This window comes from Papio anubis, chromosome 6 (assembly GCF_008728515.1).
Source record: "Papio anubis isolate 15944 chromosome 6, Panubis1.0, whole genome shotgun sequence".
NCBI classification, from domain to species: Eukaryota; Metazoa; Chordata; class Mammalia; order Primates; family Cercopithecidae; genus Papio; species Papio anubis.
In genome coordinates, this window is record NC_044981.1 from 24466456 (window position 1) to 24486196 (window position 19741).

At 40.9% G+C, this 19741-nt stretch overlaps 1 protein-coding gene across 5 annotated transcripts in view; it reads right to left on the reverse strand.

The window, feature by feature from the left end:
- Positions 1–19741, reverse strand: part of GPLD1 (glycosylphosphatidylinositol specific phospholipase D1) — a 69373-nt gene that overhangs the window by 42349 nt on the left and 7283 nt on the right. For 3 of the 5 annotated variants that reach the window (XM_021937035.2, XM_021937036.2, XM_009204508.2), the window contains 6 exons: positions 18717–18772; positions 11981–12059; positions 7974–8071; positions 6926–7036; positions 5413–5461; positions 4690–4744 (listed from right to left, as the gene is read on the reverse strand). In XM_021937035.2, the coding sequence (XP_021792727.1) occupies positions 4690–4744; positions 5413–5461; positions 6926–7036; positions 7974–8071; positions 11981–12059; positions 18717–18772 (448 nt within the window). The remainder of the gene's footprint in view (positions 1–4689; positions 4745–5412; positions 5462–6925; positions 7037–7973; positions 8072–11980; positions 12060–18716; positions 18773–19741) is intronic. The other 2 variants (XM_021937038.2, XM_021937037.1) reach the window with 2 other exon arrangements.

Genomic DNA, 19741 nt, shown 5'->3' on the forward strand with positions numbered 1-19741 from the left:
TCGAGAAGTAATTTAAAGTATTTTCATTGTTTCAAGTTGAATGGAAAAAAAAAATTATTTTAAAAACACTATTATAAAAATGCCTCCTCACCCTGACATCTTAATTTCAGAGTATACAAAGTATACAAAAAACTATAACAAAGTATAAAAGTATTGTGAAAGGACAATAAATCTCAGAACCCCAAAATCACTAAACTAAAGGGAAAAGTCAAGCTGGGAACCGCATAGGGCAAACCTGCCTCCCAATCTATTCCTGTGTGTGTGGTTTTTTGTTTTTTGTTGGTTTTTTTTTTTTTTTTTTTTTTTTTTTGGAGATGGAGTTTCACTCTTGTTGCCCAGGCTGGAGTGCAATGGTGCAATCTCCATTCACCACAACCTCCGCCTCCTGGGTTCAAGCAATTCTCCTGCCTCAGCCTCCTGAGTAGCTGGGATTACAGGCATGTGCCACCACGCCCGGCTAATTTTATATTTTTAGTAGACATGGGGTTTCTCCATGTTGGTCAGGCTGGTCTTGAACTCCCAACCTCAGGTGATCCACCCACCTCAGCCTCCCAAAGTGCTGGGATTACAGGCGTGAGCCACCACACCGGGCCCTCCCAATCTATTTCTAAGTGAGATTAAAAAGCTACATACCTCCCTCACAATTTGCCTATAAGGAATTAGAAGATTAAAAAACTACATACCTCCCTCACAATTTGCCTACAAGGAAATTCCTGTGGGCAAAGGACAGACAGAACTCAAAAATCATCCCTCTGCTCACCTGAGACAAATGTATATCTGATTGCTTCCTTGGCCTAATTGTTTCACTAAACCAGACTACAGCATAAGTAACACTATTCCTGTAAATTGTATATTCAGTGAAAGGCTAATTGGAAACCAGGAGGAATGTCTTGTATCTACGATGACCTGGAAGCCTCCTCCCCCGCTTTGAGTTGTCCCGTCTTTCTGGACTGAACCAATGGACATTTTAGCTATTTAATTTTTTTTTTTTTTTTTTTTGAGATGGAGTCTCACTCTGTCACCCAGGCTGGAGTGCAGTGGTGCAATCTCAGTTCACTGCAACCACCACCCTTTAAGTTCAAACAATTCTCCCGCCTCAGCCTCCCAAGTAGCTGAAACTACAGGCATGCACCACCATGCCTGGCCAAAACAATTAACCTGTAAGGGGACTGAACCCGCAACCCTGGTGTCATTAGCACCACACTCTAATCAACTGAGCTAACTGGCCAACAGCCATTTCACATATATTGATTGATGTCCCATGTCTCCCTAAAATGTATAGATAACCAAGATGTGCTCCAACCACCTTGGGCACATGTTGTCATCAGGATCTCCTGAGGCTGTGTCATGGGTGTGTCCTTAATCTTGGCAAAACAAACCCCCTAAATTGATTGAGACTTGTCTCAGATACTTCTTGGTTTACAGTATAAAGCAATGAAGAGAATTCTAAATCAGGCTTTTGGTTCACAAATATTAGTTATTTCAGTAGGAAAGAGCAGCATTTAAAAATCAGATTTATACTGAATCATCTTTTAATTTAAAAATTCTCAGAATAAGCAAGATAAAAATCACAACCAACAAAATCTAATTTCAGTAGGTTTTTTTAGTAGGTAAAAGAAAGACACAATTGAGAGACTCGTTTTTTATTTTATAAGAGCGCTGGAATGGCATTCCCAATGAAAATAGCTTAAAAGGTCAGACAAAATAACAAAAAATATTTTTTTAAATGAATCACCAAGCTAGCAGGACAGCAGAAATTTTTCAAAGACCAAAAACAACTAGAAACAAAAAAACCCTGGGAGGTAAGCAAATGGGACAACCAGCTTTTGCCCTGAGAACATGTGCCACACCCTACACTTTAGGTTTGGAACCTGGATGGTTTTGTTTGTTTGTTTGTTTGTCTGAGACGGAGTTGGAGTCTCACCCTGTCATCCAGGCTGGAGCGCAGTGGCATGATCTCGGCAGCTCTTAACTTGAGCCTACTTATTCTAGCATCATGGAATATCACCAAACATGACCAGTATAACTCCAGTCATATCTGATAAAGGAGACTCTAATGCAGCAACTATTATTAGAGATAAAGAGGGTTACTGCCTCACAATAAAAAGCTCAGTTCACAAGATATCCTTTTGAAATTGAATGTACCTAACAATATTATCTTCAAAATCTATATAGCAAAGCAAACTTTGACAGAACTAGAAGAAATTGAAAAATCCACTCTCATGGGGGAGATTTTTAAAACTAATTTCTCTCGTAATAATCAGTAGATCAACCTGATAAAAAGTAAAGAAATAAATAGTGATGCTATCTTACTTATACCTTACAAATCTTTTTATTTAAGTGGTAATTTGTTGTTTTGTTGTTGTTGTTGAGATGGAGTTTTGCTCTTGTCTCACAGGCTAGAGTGCAATGGCATGATCTCAACTCACTGCAACCTCTGCCTCCCAGGTTCAAGTGATTCTCCTGCCTCAGCCTCCTGAGTCACTGGGATTACAGGTGCGTGCAATCACACCAGGCTAATTTTTGTATTTTTAGTAGCGATAGGGTTTCACCATGTTGGCCAGGCTGGTCTCAAACTCCTGACCTCAGGTGATTCACCTGCCTTGCCCTCCCAAAATGCTGGGATTACAGGCATTAGCAGCCGTGCCTGGCCTCAATATTTCAAAATTGTTAATTTTCCAATTCATTTCTAGATTCAATGAACACTTAATCAAAATTCCACCAAAGTTTTTCTTGGAACATGACAACTTCAGCCTAAATCTTATTTGAAAGAACAAAGGCAAAGAATAGGCAGGGTACTTTTGAAGAAAAAGGACTGGTTAAAAGATCTGCCCTACCAGAGGCCAAGACTTATTATAAAGCTATAGCAACTAAAATAATCAGTATTGTTCAGGAACCAAAAGGACACAACAGAAAGCCCAGACACTGACCCGTACATACACATACTATTTTAATTTACAACCCAAAGGGGGTGCAGTGGCTCACACCTGTAATCCCAACACTTGGGAGGCCAAGGTAGTCAGATCGCTTGAGCCCAGGAGTTCAAGAGCAGCCTGGGCAACATGGCAAGACCCCATCTCTTACAAAACATTAAAAAATTAGCCAGGTGGAGGCTGAGGTGGGAGGATCACTTGAGCCTGGAAGTTGGAGGTTGCAGTGACCCAAGATTACACACCACCACACTCCAGCTTGAGCGACAGAGCTAGACTGCTCAAAAAAAAAAAAAAAAAAAAAAAAAAAAAAAACAACCACACATACACAAGACAGAAAGAAAAAGGAAATTAAAACAGAGAAGGTATTGTAGATCAGTAAGGAAGCAGTAGACTATTGATAAATCATTCTGGGACAATCCATTATCTCCAGAGGAAAAAATAAAAGTAGATTTACATTTCAGAACATACAAAAAATTAACTCCAGTTAAATCAAATATATACAGCTAAGAAACACAACTATAAAAGCTTTAGAAGTCTATGTAAAAGAACAACCATTTGCCCTCAAGGTAGAAAGGTTTTCTTTTTATTTATTTATTTATTTATTTATTTATTTATTTATTTATTTATTTTTGAGACAGAATCTCACTCTGTTGCCCAGGCTGGAGTGCAGTGGCACGATCTCGGCTTGCTGCAAGCTCCGCCTCCCAGGTTCACATCATTCTCCTGCCTCAGCCTCCTGAGTAGCTGGGACTACAGGTGCCCGTCACCGCAACTGACTAATTTTTTTGTATTTTTAGTAGAGACAGGGTTTCACCATGTTAGCCAGGACGGTCTCAAGCTCCTGACCTCGTGATCCACCTGCCTTGGCCTCCCAAAGTGTCTTTTTTTTTTTTTTTTTTTTTAAGAGACAGGGTCTCACTCTGTTGCCCAGGCTGGAGTGCAGTGGTGCAGTCATAGCTCACTGAAGCCTCAAACTCCTGTGCTCAAGTGATCCTCCCACTTCAGCCTCCTGAGTAGCTGGGACTACAGGTACTGTGCCACTACACCCAGCTAAGAATGGATTTCTTAAATAAGACATCAGAAGTACAGATTACAAAGGAAAAACTGATATATTCAACTACATGAATATTAACAAATTCTGCTTGTCAAGATACACCATAAAGTAAGTGAAAAGACACACCACAAACTGTGAAAGACATTTGTAACAATTAAGTGACAAACTGACAAGACAGTAGAAGCCAGAATATGTAATACTTACAAATAAATAAAAAGGATAAGCAACCCAACAGAAAAATAGACTGAAAACTGGAAAAAGTTTTCACTTAAAATTAAACACAAATGATCCATAAAATCGAAGAAAAGTTTGACTTCATTAGTAATCTGGGAAATTCAAATGGCAGCCTTAATGAGATACCATTACACACAAACAGGCTGGAAAATTTTAGCAGCTGGACAATACTAAGTATTGGAGAATGCAGAAGCAGCAGAACGATTATACAAAGCTGATGGGAGCATAAGGTGAGATGACGATTTTGAAAAAGTAAAGTTAAACTATGACTCAGCAACTCCATTCAAAATTGGTTGGAATTCAATTTTTCAAAGAATCTGCTTAGACTATGCTAATACACAGTTTTGCTTTTCAAAATTTACCAGTGCAGAAGACTTCTAATTATACTGTAAGTTATATTTTCTAAGCAAAAGAGTCGGTTCTAAATGCCATTTAGATATCACATATTTAAATGTACATTGCTCTTACCAGCGTCGTGCAAGGTAATTAAAATTAAATTCAAACTGGCTCAACACATCTCCTCCTAGGGTATGAAAAAAATATTGACATTTGGTGGATTAGTGACAAACATAGCATGCATCTTTCAACATGAGGTCTGACAAGTCAGATTACTAGTTTTTCACATTATTACATGTTTTTGTTCATTGTTTTAGGTAAAGGCATGCTTTTTTTTAAAGAAAAATTATCTTTTAAAAATCTTAGTGAAACATATACATTAAGAAAGAATTAGCCATATAACCAAAGGTGATTTTTGTTTTACTTTAAGGAAATATCTACCATAAAGGTTTCTTTTAATAAACACCATTCACCACCTAGTTTAAATATTTAAAAGTAATTTACTACTACAGACAAAAGGTGGAATTTAATAAAGCTAAAGTATTAGGAGAGTGGGAGACACTAGCTAATGAATTTTAATCCAATGTATAAGTAAAGTTTTTCTAAAGTTAAGACATGTCAACAACAAAATGTAGAGTTTTTTAACAAAAAAACACATATAGACACAAGTTTTTAGAAATACATCTCTATGTTAAATGAGGTACATCTCTACTATATATGAACTGCAACATTAAATAGAAAATACATGCAACAGGCAAAATATTAAAGACACACATATTTAAAGCACAGTGGTGATGTCATTACAAGTGAACTATACCACAAGGAGAAAATTAAGCAAACGGAAATAAACGGTACCAAAATCACCAGCCGAATGAGCCTCAGAATAGGAGCCGTGAAAATCAATCTGAGAAAGAAAGAGAACCATCTGGTGTGTATTACAAATTGTAGCCCCAACTCTTACTCCCACAATCAGGCAAGTGGTGGGAGATGACAGCTAACTCAATGGACTGCTGAGGATGCATTATAGATAGACTCAATTTTCACACTAACATTTTATTAGTTTAAAAAAAAAAAAAAAAAAAAGGCAAGGTGCGGTGGCTCATGCCTGTAATCCCAGAACTTTGGGAGGTTGAGGCAGGTGGATCACCTGACGTCAGGAGTTCGAGACCAGCCTGGCCAACACGGTGAAACCCCGTCTGTACTAAAAATACAAAAAATTGGCCGGGCATTGTGGCGGGTTCCAGTAATCCCAGTTACTTGGGAGGCTAAGGCAGGAGAATACTTGCACCTGGGAGGCAGAGGTTGCAGTGAGCCAAGATTGTGCCATTGCACTCCAGCCTGGGCAACAGGAGGGAAACTCCATCTCAAAAGAAAAAAACTTTATATGTGTGTGTGTATATATATGTATACATATGTGTTGTATATATATGTATGTATATATGTGCGTATATACATATGCAGCTGAGTTGGATACATATGTCTGGTAATAAAGCTACTACAGACAATTCTGCCTTATAGGATATATATAAAAATCTCTGAGTTGAAGTTGAAACTTCTAACAGAATGTAATTAACATAAATTAAGGACTAGGGGGCCATCCAGAGGCTAAGTCATCAGGTAAGATCACAATTTTCAGTTTGAGGACATGACATTTTCATATAGAAAGCTAAAAAGAAAGAGAAAAAGTCCAATAAAGTAGAAGTATTACTTTTAAATAGAACCAAGTGGCAGGTATTCATATCCTTATTAAGATACATGGCTTAAAGAAAGGATAAGATTTCTCAAATATTTTTGTGACTAAGACAAAACATCACATCTATTACTGTTTTCAGTACACACTAGCCACTCTGCTGTTGTGGATGAATCTATCCAGTTGGCAAGAAGAATAAAAGGAATGAATTGGGCCAGGCACGGTGGCTCACGCCTGTTATCCCAGCACTTTGGGAGACCAAGGCAGGCAGATCACGAAGGTCAGGAGATCGAGACCATCCTGGCCAACATGGTGAGACCCCGTCTCTACTAAAAATACAAAAATTAGCTGAGCACGGTGGCGCGTGCCTGTAATCCCAGCTACTCAGGAGGATGAGGCAGGAGAATCACTTGAACCAAGGAGTCAGAGGTTGCAGTGAGCTGTGATCGCACCTTCGCACCACTGCATTCCAGCCTGGAGACAGAGCGAAACTCCATCTCAAAAAAAAAAAAAAAAAAAAGGAACAAACTGGAAAAGATGAGACTCTAACCAAACACCGCTTTAGGCAGAAGTCTGAATAACCTAACATTTTCCTTTCTTTTAAAATGGTCAGGTTTTGATATTAGGTGTGACAGTATCACTCCCATAAAGTAATTCCCCATAAAGGGTTGTACTCACAGCTCCCATGGTCCTAAGGAATCCTTGTTCAATGCCCAGACTATGCCAGCTGACATCTGCTACCATATGAGAAGTAATTCCAAACAAGAAAGCTACCAGTTTCTCTGTGTCCTGCCAAACAAGCAAATTAGAGTCATGTGTGTTTGGGTGATTTTATACTAACAATCCTATTAAAAGTTTTAATAAATAGAAATTCATTTATGTTATTGACTTAACAAAAAATTTCAGGCAAGTACATTGCAGTTTCTAGTTATTAAAAACCATGTAAGAGACCGGGTGCAGTGGCTCACGCCTGTAATCCCAGCTACTCAGGAGGTTGAGACACAAGAATTGCTTGAACCTAGGAGGCGGAGGTTGCAGTGAGCTGAAATTGCGGCACTGCACTCCAGCCTGGGCGACAGAGCAAGACTCGGTCTCAAAAATAAAAAACCACACACAGGCCGGGCGCAGTGGCTCACGCCTGTAATCTCAACACTTTGGGAGGCCAATGCGGGTGGATCACGAGGTCAGGAGATCGAGACCATCCTGGCTAACATGGTGAAACCCTGTCTCTACTGAAAATACAAAAAAAAATTAGCCAGGCGTGGTGGCGGGCGCCTGTAGTCCCAGCTACTCAGGAGGCTGAGGCAGGAGAATGACATGAACCTGAGAGGTGAAGCTTGCAGTGAGCAGAGATCACGCCACTGCACTCCAGCCTGGGCGACAGTGAGACTTTGTCTGAAAAAACAAAAACAAACAAACACAAAAAACCACACACACACACACACGAAACCATAAGGACTTTTGGAAACGTTTTATGATGTGTTGGAAGTGCTTTAAGATTAATTACTATTGGAGCAAAATGATGAAGTGATATATCCCAAACTGTGTTTATAAGTAATTCAAGTATTATCTAGCCATCTACTATGTCCAAGCAATGTGCATGACACTGAAGGTAGAATGGTGGGCAGCCCTTACAGAGTGGTATGAATGGGGTCAACACAGGTGCAAAAACAGTACATGGCAGGTTTGGTGCTAAATATTTTAAGGATTAGAGGACCATGCCTACCTTCTCCCAGGGAAGGGGATAGTTCTCTCGGATATAATGAACGCTTGCGTTAAGAAACGGAGTCCAGTGAGTGCTCTCAGACACATCATGGAATTTTCCTGACAAAACAAAAGCAGGGCTCTGGATTCTCTCTTAAAAGTTGGAAAGTCCCAATCAAATCTTCCACCACCACCCACTGCGCTGCTGTGTCCCTTCTCCTCTTTCCCTCCATGCCCCTCAGTTTCTTCTGTCGACATTCAAAAGAAGCCTCCAAAACAGAAGAGCCAGCTGAGATTTTGGAATAGGCATGGTACTGTCTGCCTGATGACTAAAAAGAGCCCTACCGTAAGAGGGACAGAAGCCTGAACTGGCTCACAGTATCGCAAGCCTGGCTACCTGGTTAGAATAGAGGCTAAAGTGTTTCCATTTCTGTGCCCTAAAGCTAAGGAAACAAGCTGTAGTTTGGTTTTGTTTATTTGTTGGGGTTTTAAAAATATTTTTCTTGTCTCTCACAGTCACCCTCCTTAAGAGTACAGAAATAAAGGTCGGGCGTGGTGGCTCAAGCCTGTAATCCCAGCACTTTGGGAGGCCGAGATGGGCGGATCACGAGGTCAGGAGATCGAGACCATCCTGGCCGACACGGTGAAACCCCGTCTCTACTAAAAAATACAAAAAACTAGCCGGGCGAGGTGGCGGGCGCCTGTAGTCCCAGCTACTCGGGAGGCTGAGGCAGGAGAATGGCGTAAACCCAGGAGGTGGAGCTTGCAGTGAGCTGAGATCCGGTCACTGCACTACAGCCTGGGCGACAGAGCAAGACTCCATCTCAAAAAAAAAAAAAAAAAAAAAAAAAGAGTACAGAAATAAAAGCAAGTATTTCATATGCTTTCAAGCATTTGATTTTATAATAATTGTTATAAAATGGCACGAGCCCCAGCGAGCATTTTATGCAAGCATCGTTTGAGTGGGCCAGTGGGTATCCCATGTAGCTCTTTATTCCCACAAGAGGGGTAGGGAAGACAGAACTGGCCTCTGTGCTAAACCTCCAAGGGCCACGAATGCCTCATGGAGTGCCAAATGTTACGAGGGTAACTAAAAGCAAAACTGCAGAGTTCAGATCCCTCAGTTCAATTTTTCTATGCTGTTCCTAAAGTAAAAATTGCTGAACCAATTTTAAATCATTGTTTTTTTTTCAAAATGGATTTCAAAGAAGTTAGAACCAAGACATTTTATTTGCGCCCACAGTTTTTCTAGAGATAAAGCTTTAAACAATTCTTGTTCTCCAGAATACAGTAAAACTCCAGAATTAAATATAGCAGTAGCTCTTTTGAACAACTTCAACTTAAACGAATTGCCAGATTAACTGAAGCTTTCTGATCCCTCTGTAAATCCTACAGACTGGAAGCAAAAGAAAGTCCCCCAGGGCGTGCTGGATGCTGACAGCTGGCAAGCCACTGCCCAGAGACTTGAACTTACCTGTCTATACCATAGGTCACAAAGGGTCAATCAGACCCACTCTAATCGTTTAAACCAGATGTCCTTGTTACTGTAATTATAAAAGCTAATTCAATATTAGGTAAACTAATACAAATGAAGAGTTTTGCTGGGTACAGTAGTGCATGCCTGTAATTCCAGCACTTTGGGAGGCTGAAGTGGGACGACCCCTTGAGACCAGGAGTTTGAGACTAGCCTGGGCAACATAGCAAGACCCCATCTCTACAAAAATTAAAAAATAAAATAAAAAATTAGCCAGGTATGGTGGTACACACCTTTAGTCTCAGCTATTCAGAAGGCTGAGGCAGGAGGGTCACTTGAAGCCAGGAGTTTGAGGCTGTAATGAGCTGTGATTGCACCACTGCACCCCAGCCTGGGCAACAGAGCAAGACCCTGTCTCTAAAAACTATTAAAATAACTTTTTTAAAAAAAGGTGTTTTTTCTTTGGCAATTAAATATCTAAGAAAGCTAAGTGCTTCTGAAAGATGCAATAAGAGTGAATCACCAAAGAAGAAAAGCAAAACTACAGTTGAATTAGGTATGTATGAGACAAGGTAAGATATGGAAAAATGCATAAAAACCTAAGTGGAATTTCTGTACAAATTCCCTGTAACTAGTCATATACTAGTCTCAATCTTTTCCTCACAGAAGAGTATTTATTGCTGTAGAAAACAATGGAAAATGCTAAATAGTTTACATTCCTTTTCCACTCTCCTCAGAACCTTGGCTAGTGTGGGTTTTGTCTGTCTCTAAAAATGGTGTACAATAAGCAATATTTCTCAAATTGAATGGACAAAAATATCCTTTCTTCTTTTTCTTTTTTGCAGAAGTTATCAAGGGACAGTAGAGCTCCCATGAATACAGTTTGGGACGTACTGAATTAGAAATAATAGGTTAGAAAGGAGAACTATAAAATGCAGGCAAAATAATAGGATTGAGAAATGATAGTTAACACACTAAGAGGGAAACAGAACAAAACTTACAAATATGAGAAACACAAAAGCTTAGCTGTCTGGGATTCTAACTACAGGAGTGAGGAGCCCCAAATAGTTCATTTCAGTCCCAAAGACATCACTGAATTAAAGGAATGGGATAATAGTAGATGACCCCCAAGACCTCAGAAGCAGTTTATACAAGGACCCAGTGTGCTGGAGGCCTCCACTTGTCCTTCCAGACCCACTCCCCATCCTTCTGTACCCTGTAGGGTGACTCTGAGGTCACCTGCTCCAACTGGCTTCGTGGTCCTCTGGCTTTGGTTGGGTTGGGTTTGGCCAATAAAGAGAACTGACAGATCAGAGAAAAAGAAAACATAGAAGTTGGGGTATGTATTCTCCCAGCTCCCCTTCTGTGGGGTCACAGTGGGCTGGCTGTGCCCCATAGCTGAAGGTCCAGCTCTCATCAAGTGGTCCTCTTCATGCAGCTCTCTCTCTCTCCACGGTTCCAGTAATCTCTCCCTCCCCTGAACCATCTTTTGTAATTCCTCACCTCCTGTCCACATCTTTGAAAATGGTATCCTTACTAAAGTCCTCTCCAATTACTCAGTTTGAATGTGACTTCTGGGTCCTGCTGGGTGTCTGACTGATACAACCCATGAGACTAGTTTACTGATAATGACAGAGCAGGAGCATTGCCATCTTGGACAACAACTGCCATTTTAAGTCCACCTTGACCAAAAATTGCCTAAATCCAAAGGGCATCAGCCTAATGGGTGGAGTCAGCATAACCATAAACCACAAATAACATCTCCAATCAGAAACATTCCAAACCCCTCCCCAACCAGAGACGTGCCAACCCCAAGATAACCTCCCCTTCAGACAGAGAGATGTCAGCCCCAAGATAACCTCCCCTCCCACTAGAGACATTCCAACCCCGCAATAAACTTCTCCCCCACAGAGAAACATTCCAAGCTCTCTCACCAATAAATAACTCTTAGTCTGTAAGAGAGAGTGCTCCTGACTGAAATCCGCCAGAAGCCCCTCTCAGGTTTATTTCTCCAAAATAAATCTATATTTGACTGTTAAGCTGCTTTTCATGTTTCTTTCCTCTTTCTTTAACTCTTACAGATAACAGTCTCTGAGATTTGCATAGCACTTGACAAAATATTGTGCATTAATGCCAAGGACAATCAAGTAAAGAGATAGGGCAGGCATTATCCTCACCAAGACATGAAAATTGAGATTCTGTGCATAAGTGACTTTTTTAAGGTCACATGCTAATATGCAAGAAACACAAACTCAGACCTTTTGATGTCTTGCAAAATGTCTTCTGCCGTGCCACTTAGGTTTTCACCAAAAAATAAAGTTTTCAGAATTTCTATGCTTAACCAGGTCAGTTTTAACTAAATGGAAAATGCAACTATGTAAACTAAGTCATTAACCAACAATATTATTGGGAAACAAATTGTTCTCAAGAATAATGGAAAATACACTGTACAATTAAAAATATATAATACACATACATATATATTTTTAAAGTTATAGCTATTCCTATTAACCAAGTAAAAGTGACTTCACTCAGTCTGCAAACTTTCATCTTACCTCCTTTGCAGATGCTAGGGTAAAAACAATCAGGAAACACGGTTCCAGCCTGATATGCATCCTGGTGTTCTAGTAACAGCTGGAGAGCAGGAAAATACAGAGATTAGGGGGCAGCAGTCAACAGCCTGAGGAGTGCAGGCCCCACCAATTTCCCGTGATGAGATGCTAGAACTATGGGGGTATAGATGGAATGAAACGGAAAAAGGAAGGAAGGAAAGCAGGCATAAAGTAAATAAATGATTAAAATTCACACATAATCCAAGACAACACACAACAATATATAACTTCAGATTCTTCCCTACCAAACACAGAGAGGCTAATTAAGAAATAGCAGAAATCACTTATTTAAACTTCATTTTCTTTCATTTTCTCTGCCAACACAGTAAAGCAGGGTTTCCCTGAGGCCTTAAGATTGTTTTACTGACCCAGAGCTGTTGTTTTTGTTGCGTTTTTTTTTTTTTTTTTTTTTTTTTTGAGATGGAGTTTTGCTCTTGTCACCCAGACTAGAGTGCAGTGGCGCAATCTCGGCTCACTGCAACCTGCCAGGTTCAAGCGATTCTCCTGCCTCAGCCTCCTGAGTAGCTGGGATCATAGGCATGCACCACTATGCCTGGCTAATTTTTGTATTTTTAGCAGAGATGGGGTTTCGCCATGTTGGTCAGGCTGGTCTCAAACTCCTGACCTCAGGGGATCCACCCATCTCAGCCTCCCAAAGTGCTGGGATTGCAGACATGAGCCACCATGCCTGGCCCAGAACTGGTTTTTATAAAATTTTCAATGATTCACAGTGAAAAGAGAAAAATACACACACATGCGCACATATGTAGATATCAGTTTATAGCTGCTACCTGTGCTTTAGTGTAAGATGACGTCCTTTGTGTTTTGGGAAGACTAAAAAAAAAAAAAAAGACTAATAAAAATGATCTCCTGACCTCATGATCTGCCCGCCTCGGCCTCCCAAAGTTCTGGGATTACAGGCGTGAGCCACTGCACCTGGCCAAGCATACATATAACTTAACATCTAATAGATGAATAATGGATGGAGTAGTCAACAAATGGTGATGTCACAACCCCGTAACAATGAGTATACCATCATTGCATGGGCAAATCCATGTTTACCCTACATCAGGGGTCCCCAACCCCCAGGCCATGAACTGGTAACAGTCTGTGACCTGTTAGGAATGGGGCCACACAGCGGGAGGTGAGCAGTGGGCAAGCAAGCATTGCCTCCTCAGCTCCACCACCTGTCACAGCAGCAGTGGCATTAGATTCTCAGAGAAGTGTGAATCATACTGGGAACTGCACATGCTAGGGATACTAGGTTGCACGCTCCTTAGGATAATCTAATGCCTGATGATCTGAGGTGAAATAGTTTCATTCTGAAACCATCTACCCCCCACCCCCTACCCCATCCATAGAAAGATTGTCTTCCATGAAACCAGTTCCTCGTGTCAAAAAACTTGGGGACCACTGCCCTAGGCGACACTGACTTGAAATTAATATTACCAATGACAAGTCACTAGATCCCTGTCAAGTTTTATACCCAAACAAATACAAGATGAATTATAAGGTTAAATGTCAAAAATGAAGCCATAAAATTAACAGGATAAAATTTAAGTGAATAATTATATAACCATGAAGTGGGAATAATTTTTCTAAGCATAATTTACAAGTAGAAACCATAACAGAAAAATGGATGCATAAAAAATACAAAAATTAGCCTGGTGTGGTGGTGTGTGTCTGTAGTCCCAGTTACTTGGGAGGCTGAGTTGAAAGGATTGCTCGAACCTGGGAGGTGGAAGTTACAGTGAGTCGAGATCATGCCACTGCATTCTAGCCTGGGTGACAGAGCCAGACCCTGTCTCAAAAAAAAGGAAAGAAAAAAATTAAAATGCCAATTAAACCTAAAACAAAAGCCATTTTCCACCTACCAAATTGACAAAAATGAAAATGAATAAAGGCCGGGCACGGTGTCTCTGGCTCACATCTGTAATCCCAGAACACTGGGAGGCTGTGGCTGGCGGATCACTTGAGCTCAGGAGTTCGAAACAGCCTGGGAAACAAGCTGAAACCTCATCTCTAACAAAAATACAAAAAATTAGCTGGGTGTGGTGGCGTGCACCTGTGGTCCTAGCTACTCAGGAGGCTGAGGTGGGAGGATCGCTTGAACCCGGGAGGTGGAAGTTGCAGTCAGCTGAGTTCATGCCACTGCACTCCAGCCTGGGTAACAGGGCAAGACCACTCTCTGGGCAGGGCATCTCTGAAAAAAGGCAGCAGTCCCAACCAGGGACTTATAGGTAAAACCTCCATATCCCTGGGGACAGAGCACCTGGGGGAAGGGGTGGCTATGGGCACAGCTTCAGCAGACTTAAACGTTCCTGCCTGACTGCTCTGAAGAGAGCAGCAGACCTCCCAGCACAGCGTTCAAGCTCTGCTAAGGGTCAGACTGTCTCCTCTAGTGGGATCCTGACCCCCGTGTATCCTGACTGGTAGACACCTCCCAGTAGCGGCCAACAGAAACCTCATACAGAAGAACTCTGGCTGACATCTGGCAGGTGCCCCTCTGGGACGAAGCTTCCCGAGGAAAGAACAGGCAGCAATCTTTGCTGTTCTGTAGCCTCCACTGGTGATACCAACGCAAACAGGGTCTGGAGTGGACCTCCAGCAGACCTGCAGCAGAGGGGCCTGACTGTTAAGAGAGACACCATCCGAGATCACCGACGTCAAAGACCAAAGGTAGATAAATCCACAAAGATGGGGAGAAACCAGCGCAAAAAGCCCGAAAATTCCAAAAACCAGAACGCCTCTTCTCCAAAGGAACACAACTCCTTGCCAGCAAGGGAACAAAACTGGATGGAGAATGAGTTTGATGAACAGACAGAAGTAGGTTTCAGAAGGTGGGTAATAATAAACTCCTCCGAGCTAAAGGAGCATGTTCTAACCCAATGCAAGGAAGCTAAGAACCTTGAAAAAAAGGTTAGAGGAATTGTTAACTAGAATAAGCAATTTAGAGAAGAACATAAATGACCTGATGGAGATGAAAAACAGCATGAGAACTTCGTGAAGCATACACAAATATCGATAGCTGAATCCATCAAGCATAAGAAAGGATATCAGAGATTGAAGATCAACTTAATGAAATAAATCAAGAAGACAAGATTAGAGTAAAAAGAATGAAAAGGAACAAGCAAAGCCTCCAAGAAATATGGGACTATGTTAAAAGACCAAATCTACGTTTCACTGGTGTACCTGAAAGTGATGGGGAGAATGGATCCAAGTTGGAAAACACTCTGCAGGATATCATCCAGAACTTCCCCAACCTAGCAAGACAGGCCAACATTCAAATTCAGGAAATACAGAGAACACCACAAAGATACTCCTCGAGAAGAGCAACCCCAAGACACATAATCGTCAGATTCACCAAGGTTGAAATGAAGGAAAAAATGTTAAGGGCAGCCAGAGAGAAAGGTCAGGTTACCCACAAAGGGAAGTCGATCAAACTAACAGCAGATCTCTCTGCAGAGACCCTACAAGCCAGAAGAGAGTGGGGGCCAATATTCAACATTCTTAAAGAATTTTCAACCCAGAATTTCATATCCAGACAGACTAAGTTTCATAAGCGAAGGAGAAATAAAATCCTTTATACACAAGCAAATGCTGAGAGATTCTGTCACCACCAGGCCTGCCTTACAAGAGCTCCTGAAGGAAGCACTAAACATGGAAAGGAAGAACCGGTACCAGCCACTGCAAAAACATACCAAATTGTAAAGACCATTGACACCATAAAGAAACTGCATCAACGAACTGGCAAAATAACCAGCTAGCATCATAATGACAGGATCAAATTCACACATAACAATATTAACCTTAAATGTAAATGGGCTAAATGCCCCAATTAAAAGACAGACTGGCAAACTGGATAAAGAATCAAGACCCATCAGTGTGCTGTATTCAGGAGACCCATCTCACGTGCAAAGACGCACACAGGCTGAAAATAAAGGGATGGAGGAATATTTACCAAGCAAGTAAAAAGCAAAAAAAAAAAAAAAAAAAGGTGGGAGTTGCAATCCTGGTAAAGGGATCAATGCAACAAGGAGAGCTAACTATCCTAAATATACATGCACCCAGTACAGAAGCACCCAATTCATAAAGCAAGTTCTTAGAGACCTACAAAGAGACTTAGACTCCCACACAATAATAGTGGGAGACTTTAACACCCCACTGTCAATATCAGACAGATCAACCAGACAGGAAATTAACAAGGATATCCAGGACTTGAACTCAGCTCTGGACCAAGCGGGTCTAATAGACATCTATAGAACTCTCCATCCCAAATCAACAGAGTATACATTCTTCTCAGCACCACATCACACTTATTCTAAAACTGACCACATAATTGGAAGTAAAACACTCCCCAGGAAATGCAAAAGAACGGAAATCATAACAGTCACTCGGACCACAGTGCAATTAAATTAGAACTCAGGATTAAGAAACTCACTCAAAACCACACTACCTGGAAACTGAAAAACCTGCTCCTGAATGACTACTGGGTAAATAGTGAAATATAGGCAGAAATAAAAATGTTCTTTAAAACCAATGAGAACAAAGGCACAACGTACCAGAATCTCTGGGACCCATTTAAAGCAGTGTGTGGAGGGAAATTTATAGCACTAAGGGCCCACAAGAGAAAGCAGGAAACATCTAAAATCGACACCCTAACATCACAATGAAAAGAACTAGAGAAGCAAGAGCAAACAAATTCAAAAGCTAGCAGAAGACAAGAAATAACTAAGATCAGAGCAGAACTGAAGGAGATAGAGACACATACACACAAAAAAAACCCTTCAAAAAAATCAATGCATTCAGGGGCTGTTTTTGTTTTGTTTTGTTTTGTTTTTGTTTTTGTTTTGTTTTGTTTTGAGATGGAGGCTTGCTCTGTCGCCTAGGCTGGAGTGCAGTGGTGTTATTTTAGCTCACTTCAGCCTCCACCTTCCAGGTTCAAATCATTCCCTGCCTCAGCCTCCCAAGTAGCTGGGACTAGACTATAGGTGTCTGCCACCATGGCCAGCTAATTTTTATATTTTTAGGGAAGATGGGGTTTCATCACGTTGGCCAGGTTGGTCTCAAACTCTTGACCTCAAGTGATCGACCCGCCTTGGCCTCCCAAAGTGCTGGGATCACAGGTGTAAACCATCATGCCTGGCCTATTTCTGAGGATGATGTTAGTATTTGGATTAGAATGCATCCTGAAAGGGAGCGTCTGTGTTCATTTAACATGTTTTAAATTAATAATACCTCTACTAGAATACCTGGTAGAAAACCTCTACTAGAAATCACTCTGCACACACTCTGGATTGACTGTTCATGTGATGAATTAGGCGGATTCTCATTTCCACTCCTCTTTCCTGCCTACTCGCCATCAAGGTCAGTGAAGATGACTATCAGATATAAATGCTGTTTTTCCTCATTCGGCCTGTTAAGTTGGCAAGGGAGGAAGCTGAATCTTATGACTAAAAATATTTTGAGGATACAACAAATTTCAGTTATCTTACCATCCTGCTTCCCAAATGGACTATCAAGACTTAATGTTATCAAATGACCCAATTCTGATGTCAGAAGGGAATGCTAACCACTTATCGAATGTAGGTATGAAAGAATTACATCTTTGTCCCAAAGTATTACTTAGCCATAGAACAAACAGTGTATACGATCAGAATGTGTTCATTTGAAGATGGGTAAAGGTGAGTCATCAGCTAGTCCTACCAGGATATAGAATATAGTAGGAGTTGGATGGAGAATCTCAGGGCATATTTCTTAATAAACACTTCCTTCTCCTGGTGATGCAATTTGTGCGTAACACACAGTAACAAGAAGTGGAAAATCAATGATCTCCCTCAAGTATGACTTTTTAAAATAAAAACAAAAAAGATGGGCCAGGCATAGTGGCTCATGCCTATAATCCCAGTGCTTTGGGAGGCCAAGGTGGGAGGATTGCGTGAGCCCAGGATTTCAAGACCAGCTTGGGCAACATAGTGAGACCCCCATCTCTATAATAAAAACAAAAAAGATGTGCTCTTATCAGCAGCACATATACTAATATTGGAATGATACAGACAAAATTAGCAACTTTTTAAAATGTACTATTTAAAAAATTTCTCAAGTATTTTTTCAAATTATGATTATTAAAATCTTTAAATTTTAAGTGTGATATATATAAGATACATATAAAATGTTCAAGTAGCACTTAGAAGAGACATATACCTTTTAACCATAATATTAATGTCTTATAACATTAATAACATAATATACAACATTATAACATAAAGAAATAAAAAATGAGTCTTTTTTTTTTGTTTTGAGACGGAGTTTTACTCTTGTTGCCCAGGCTGGAGTGCAGTGGACTGTACCACAACCTCCACCTCCCGGGTTCAAGTGATTCTCCTGCCTCAGCCTCCTGAATAGCTGGGATTGCAGGCATGCACCACCACGCCTGGCTAATTTTGTATTTTTAGTAGAGATGGGGTTTCTCCATGTTGGTCAGGGTGGTCTCGAACTCCTGACCTCAGGTGATCTGCCTGCCTCGGCGCCCAAAGTGCTGGGATTACAGGCGTGAGCCACCACGGCCAGCCAAAATAAGTCTTAAAATTACTGTTTAAATATCTGTTAGGATCTTTGTTTGGCACCTATAGAAGAAAACTAATGCACAAAGAAGGAAAGAAAAAATAAAGATTTCTACCTCTTTGTAGTTAACATGCCCATTGTGAAGATGAAGAAACTCCAGAGCTCTGTGTCCTGAGAGAAATAAATACATAAATCAATTAAGTTCAACTATTACTGAAAACATAACTTAGGCGAGATGATTTTAAAAGAAAAATATACAATTTTGTGGTTGTAACTGTCAAGGATGCAGGAAATGAAATGAGTTTGCACTCGCTGGCAATTTTCATTAGGTATAGATTTGTGCAATATTTCTATTGTTATAGTACAAAGCAAGTTTAGATGGTGATTTAAAGTTTCTGCTTAACTATTAAATGGTTCTATGAGCTTTAGTGCTATTCAACCTCTCTAGACCTCAGTTCCCTCCTACGGAAAATTGAGTTTAAAAAATACTCACCGAACAGGTTGGTTGAAATAATAAATGCTAAGTGACAAGCACAGTGGCTGACACTTGGTAAGGAGCTCAAGAAAAAGAAACTGTCAGGCCAGGCATGGTGGCTGACACCTGTAATCCCAGCACTTTGGGAGGCCGAGGTGGGCAGATCACCTGAGGTCAGGAGTTTGAGACCAGCCTGATCAACACGGAGAAACCCGTTTCTACTAAAAATACAAAAAATTAGCCAGACCTGGTGGTGCGTGCCTGTAATCCCAGCTACTTGGGAGGCTGAGGCAGGGGAATCACTTGAACCCAGGGGGCAGACGTTGCAGTGAGTCAAGACCACGCCACTGCACTCCAGCCTGGGCAGCAGAGCGAGACTCTGTCTCCAAAAAAAAAAAAGAAGAAACCGTCATCATCATACTTTGCTTCAGTACTGAAGCAAACAAACCTAAGTACAAAATACAATATAATACCTAACCCATGGACTGAGCCAATGATCCTCAAAGGTTTCTCATCATTGGACCAGAAAGACAAAATAATCTCAGGAAACTACCAGCTCCACCCCACACCCACCCACAGCCTGAACCTCTCAAGAACCAATAAGAGGACTCACATTCCCTGTGAAGTGACATTCAAAGGCGATACCGTATTTCTGTTGTGAATCG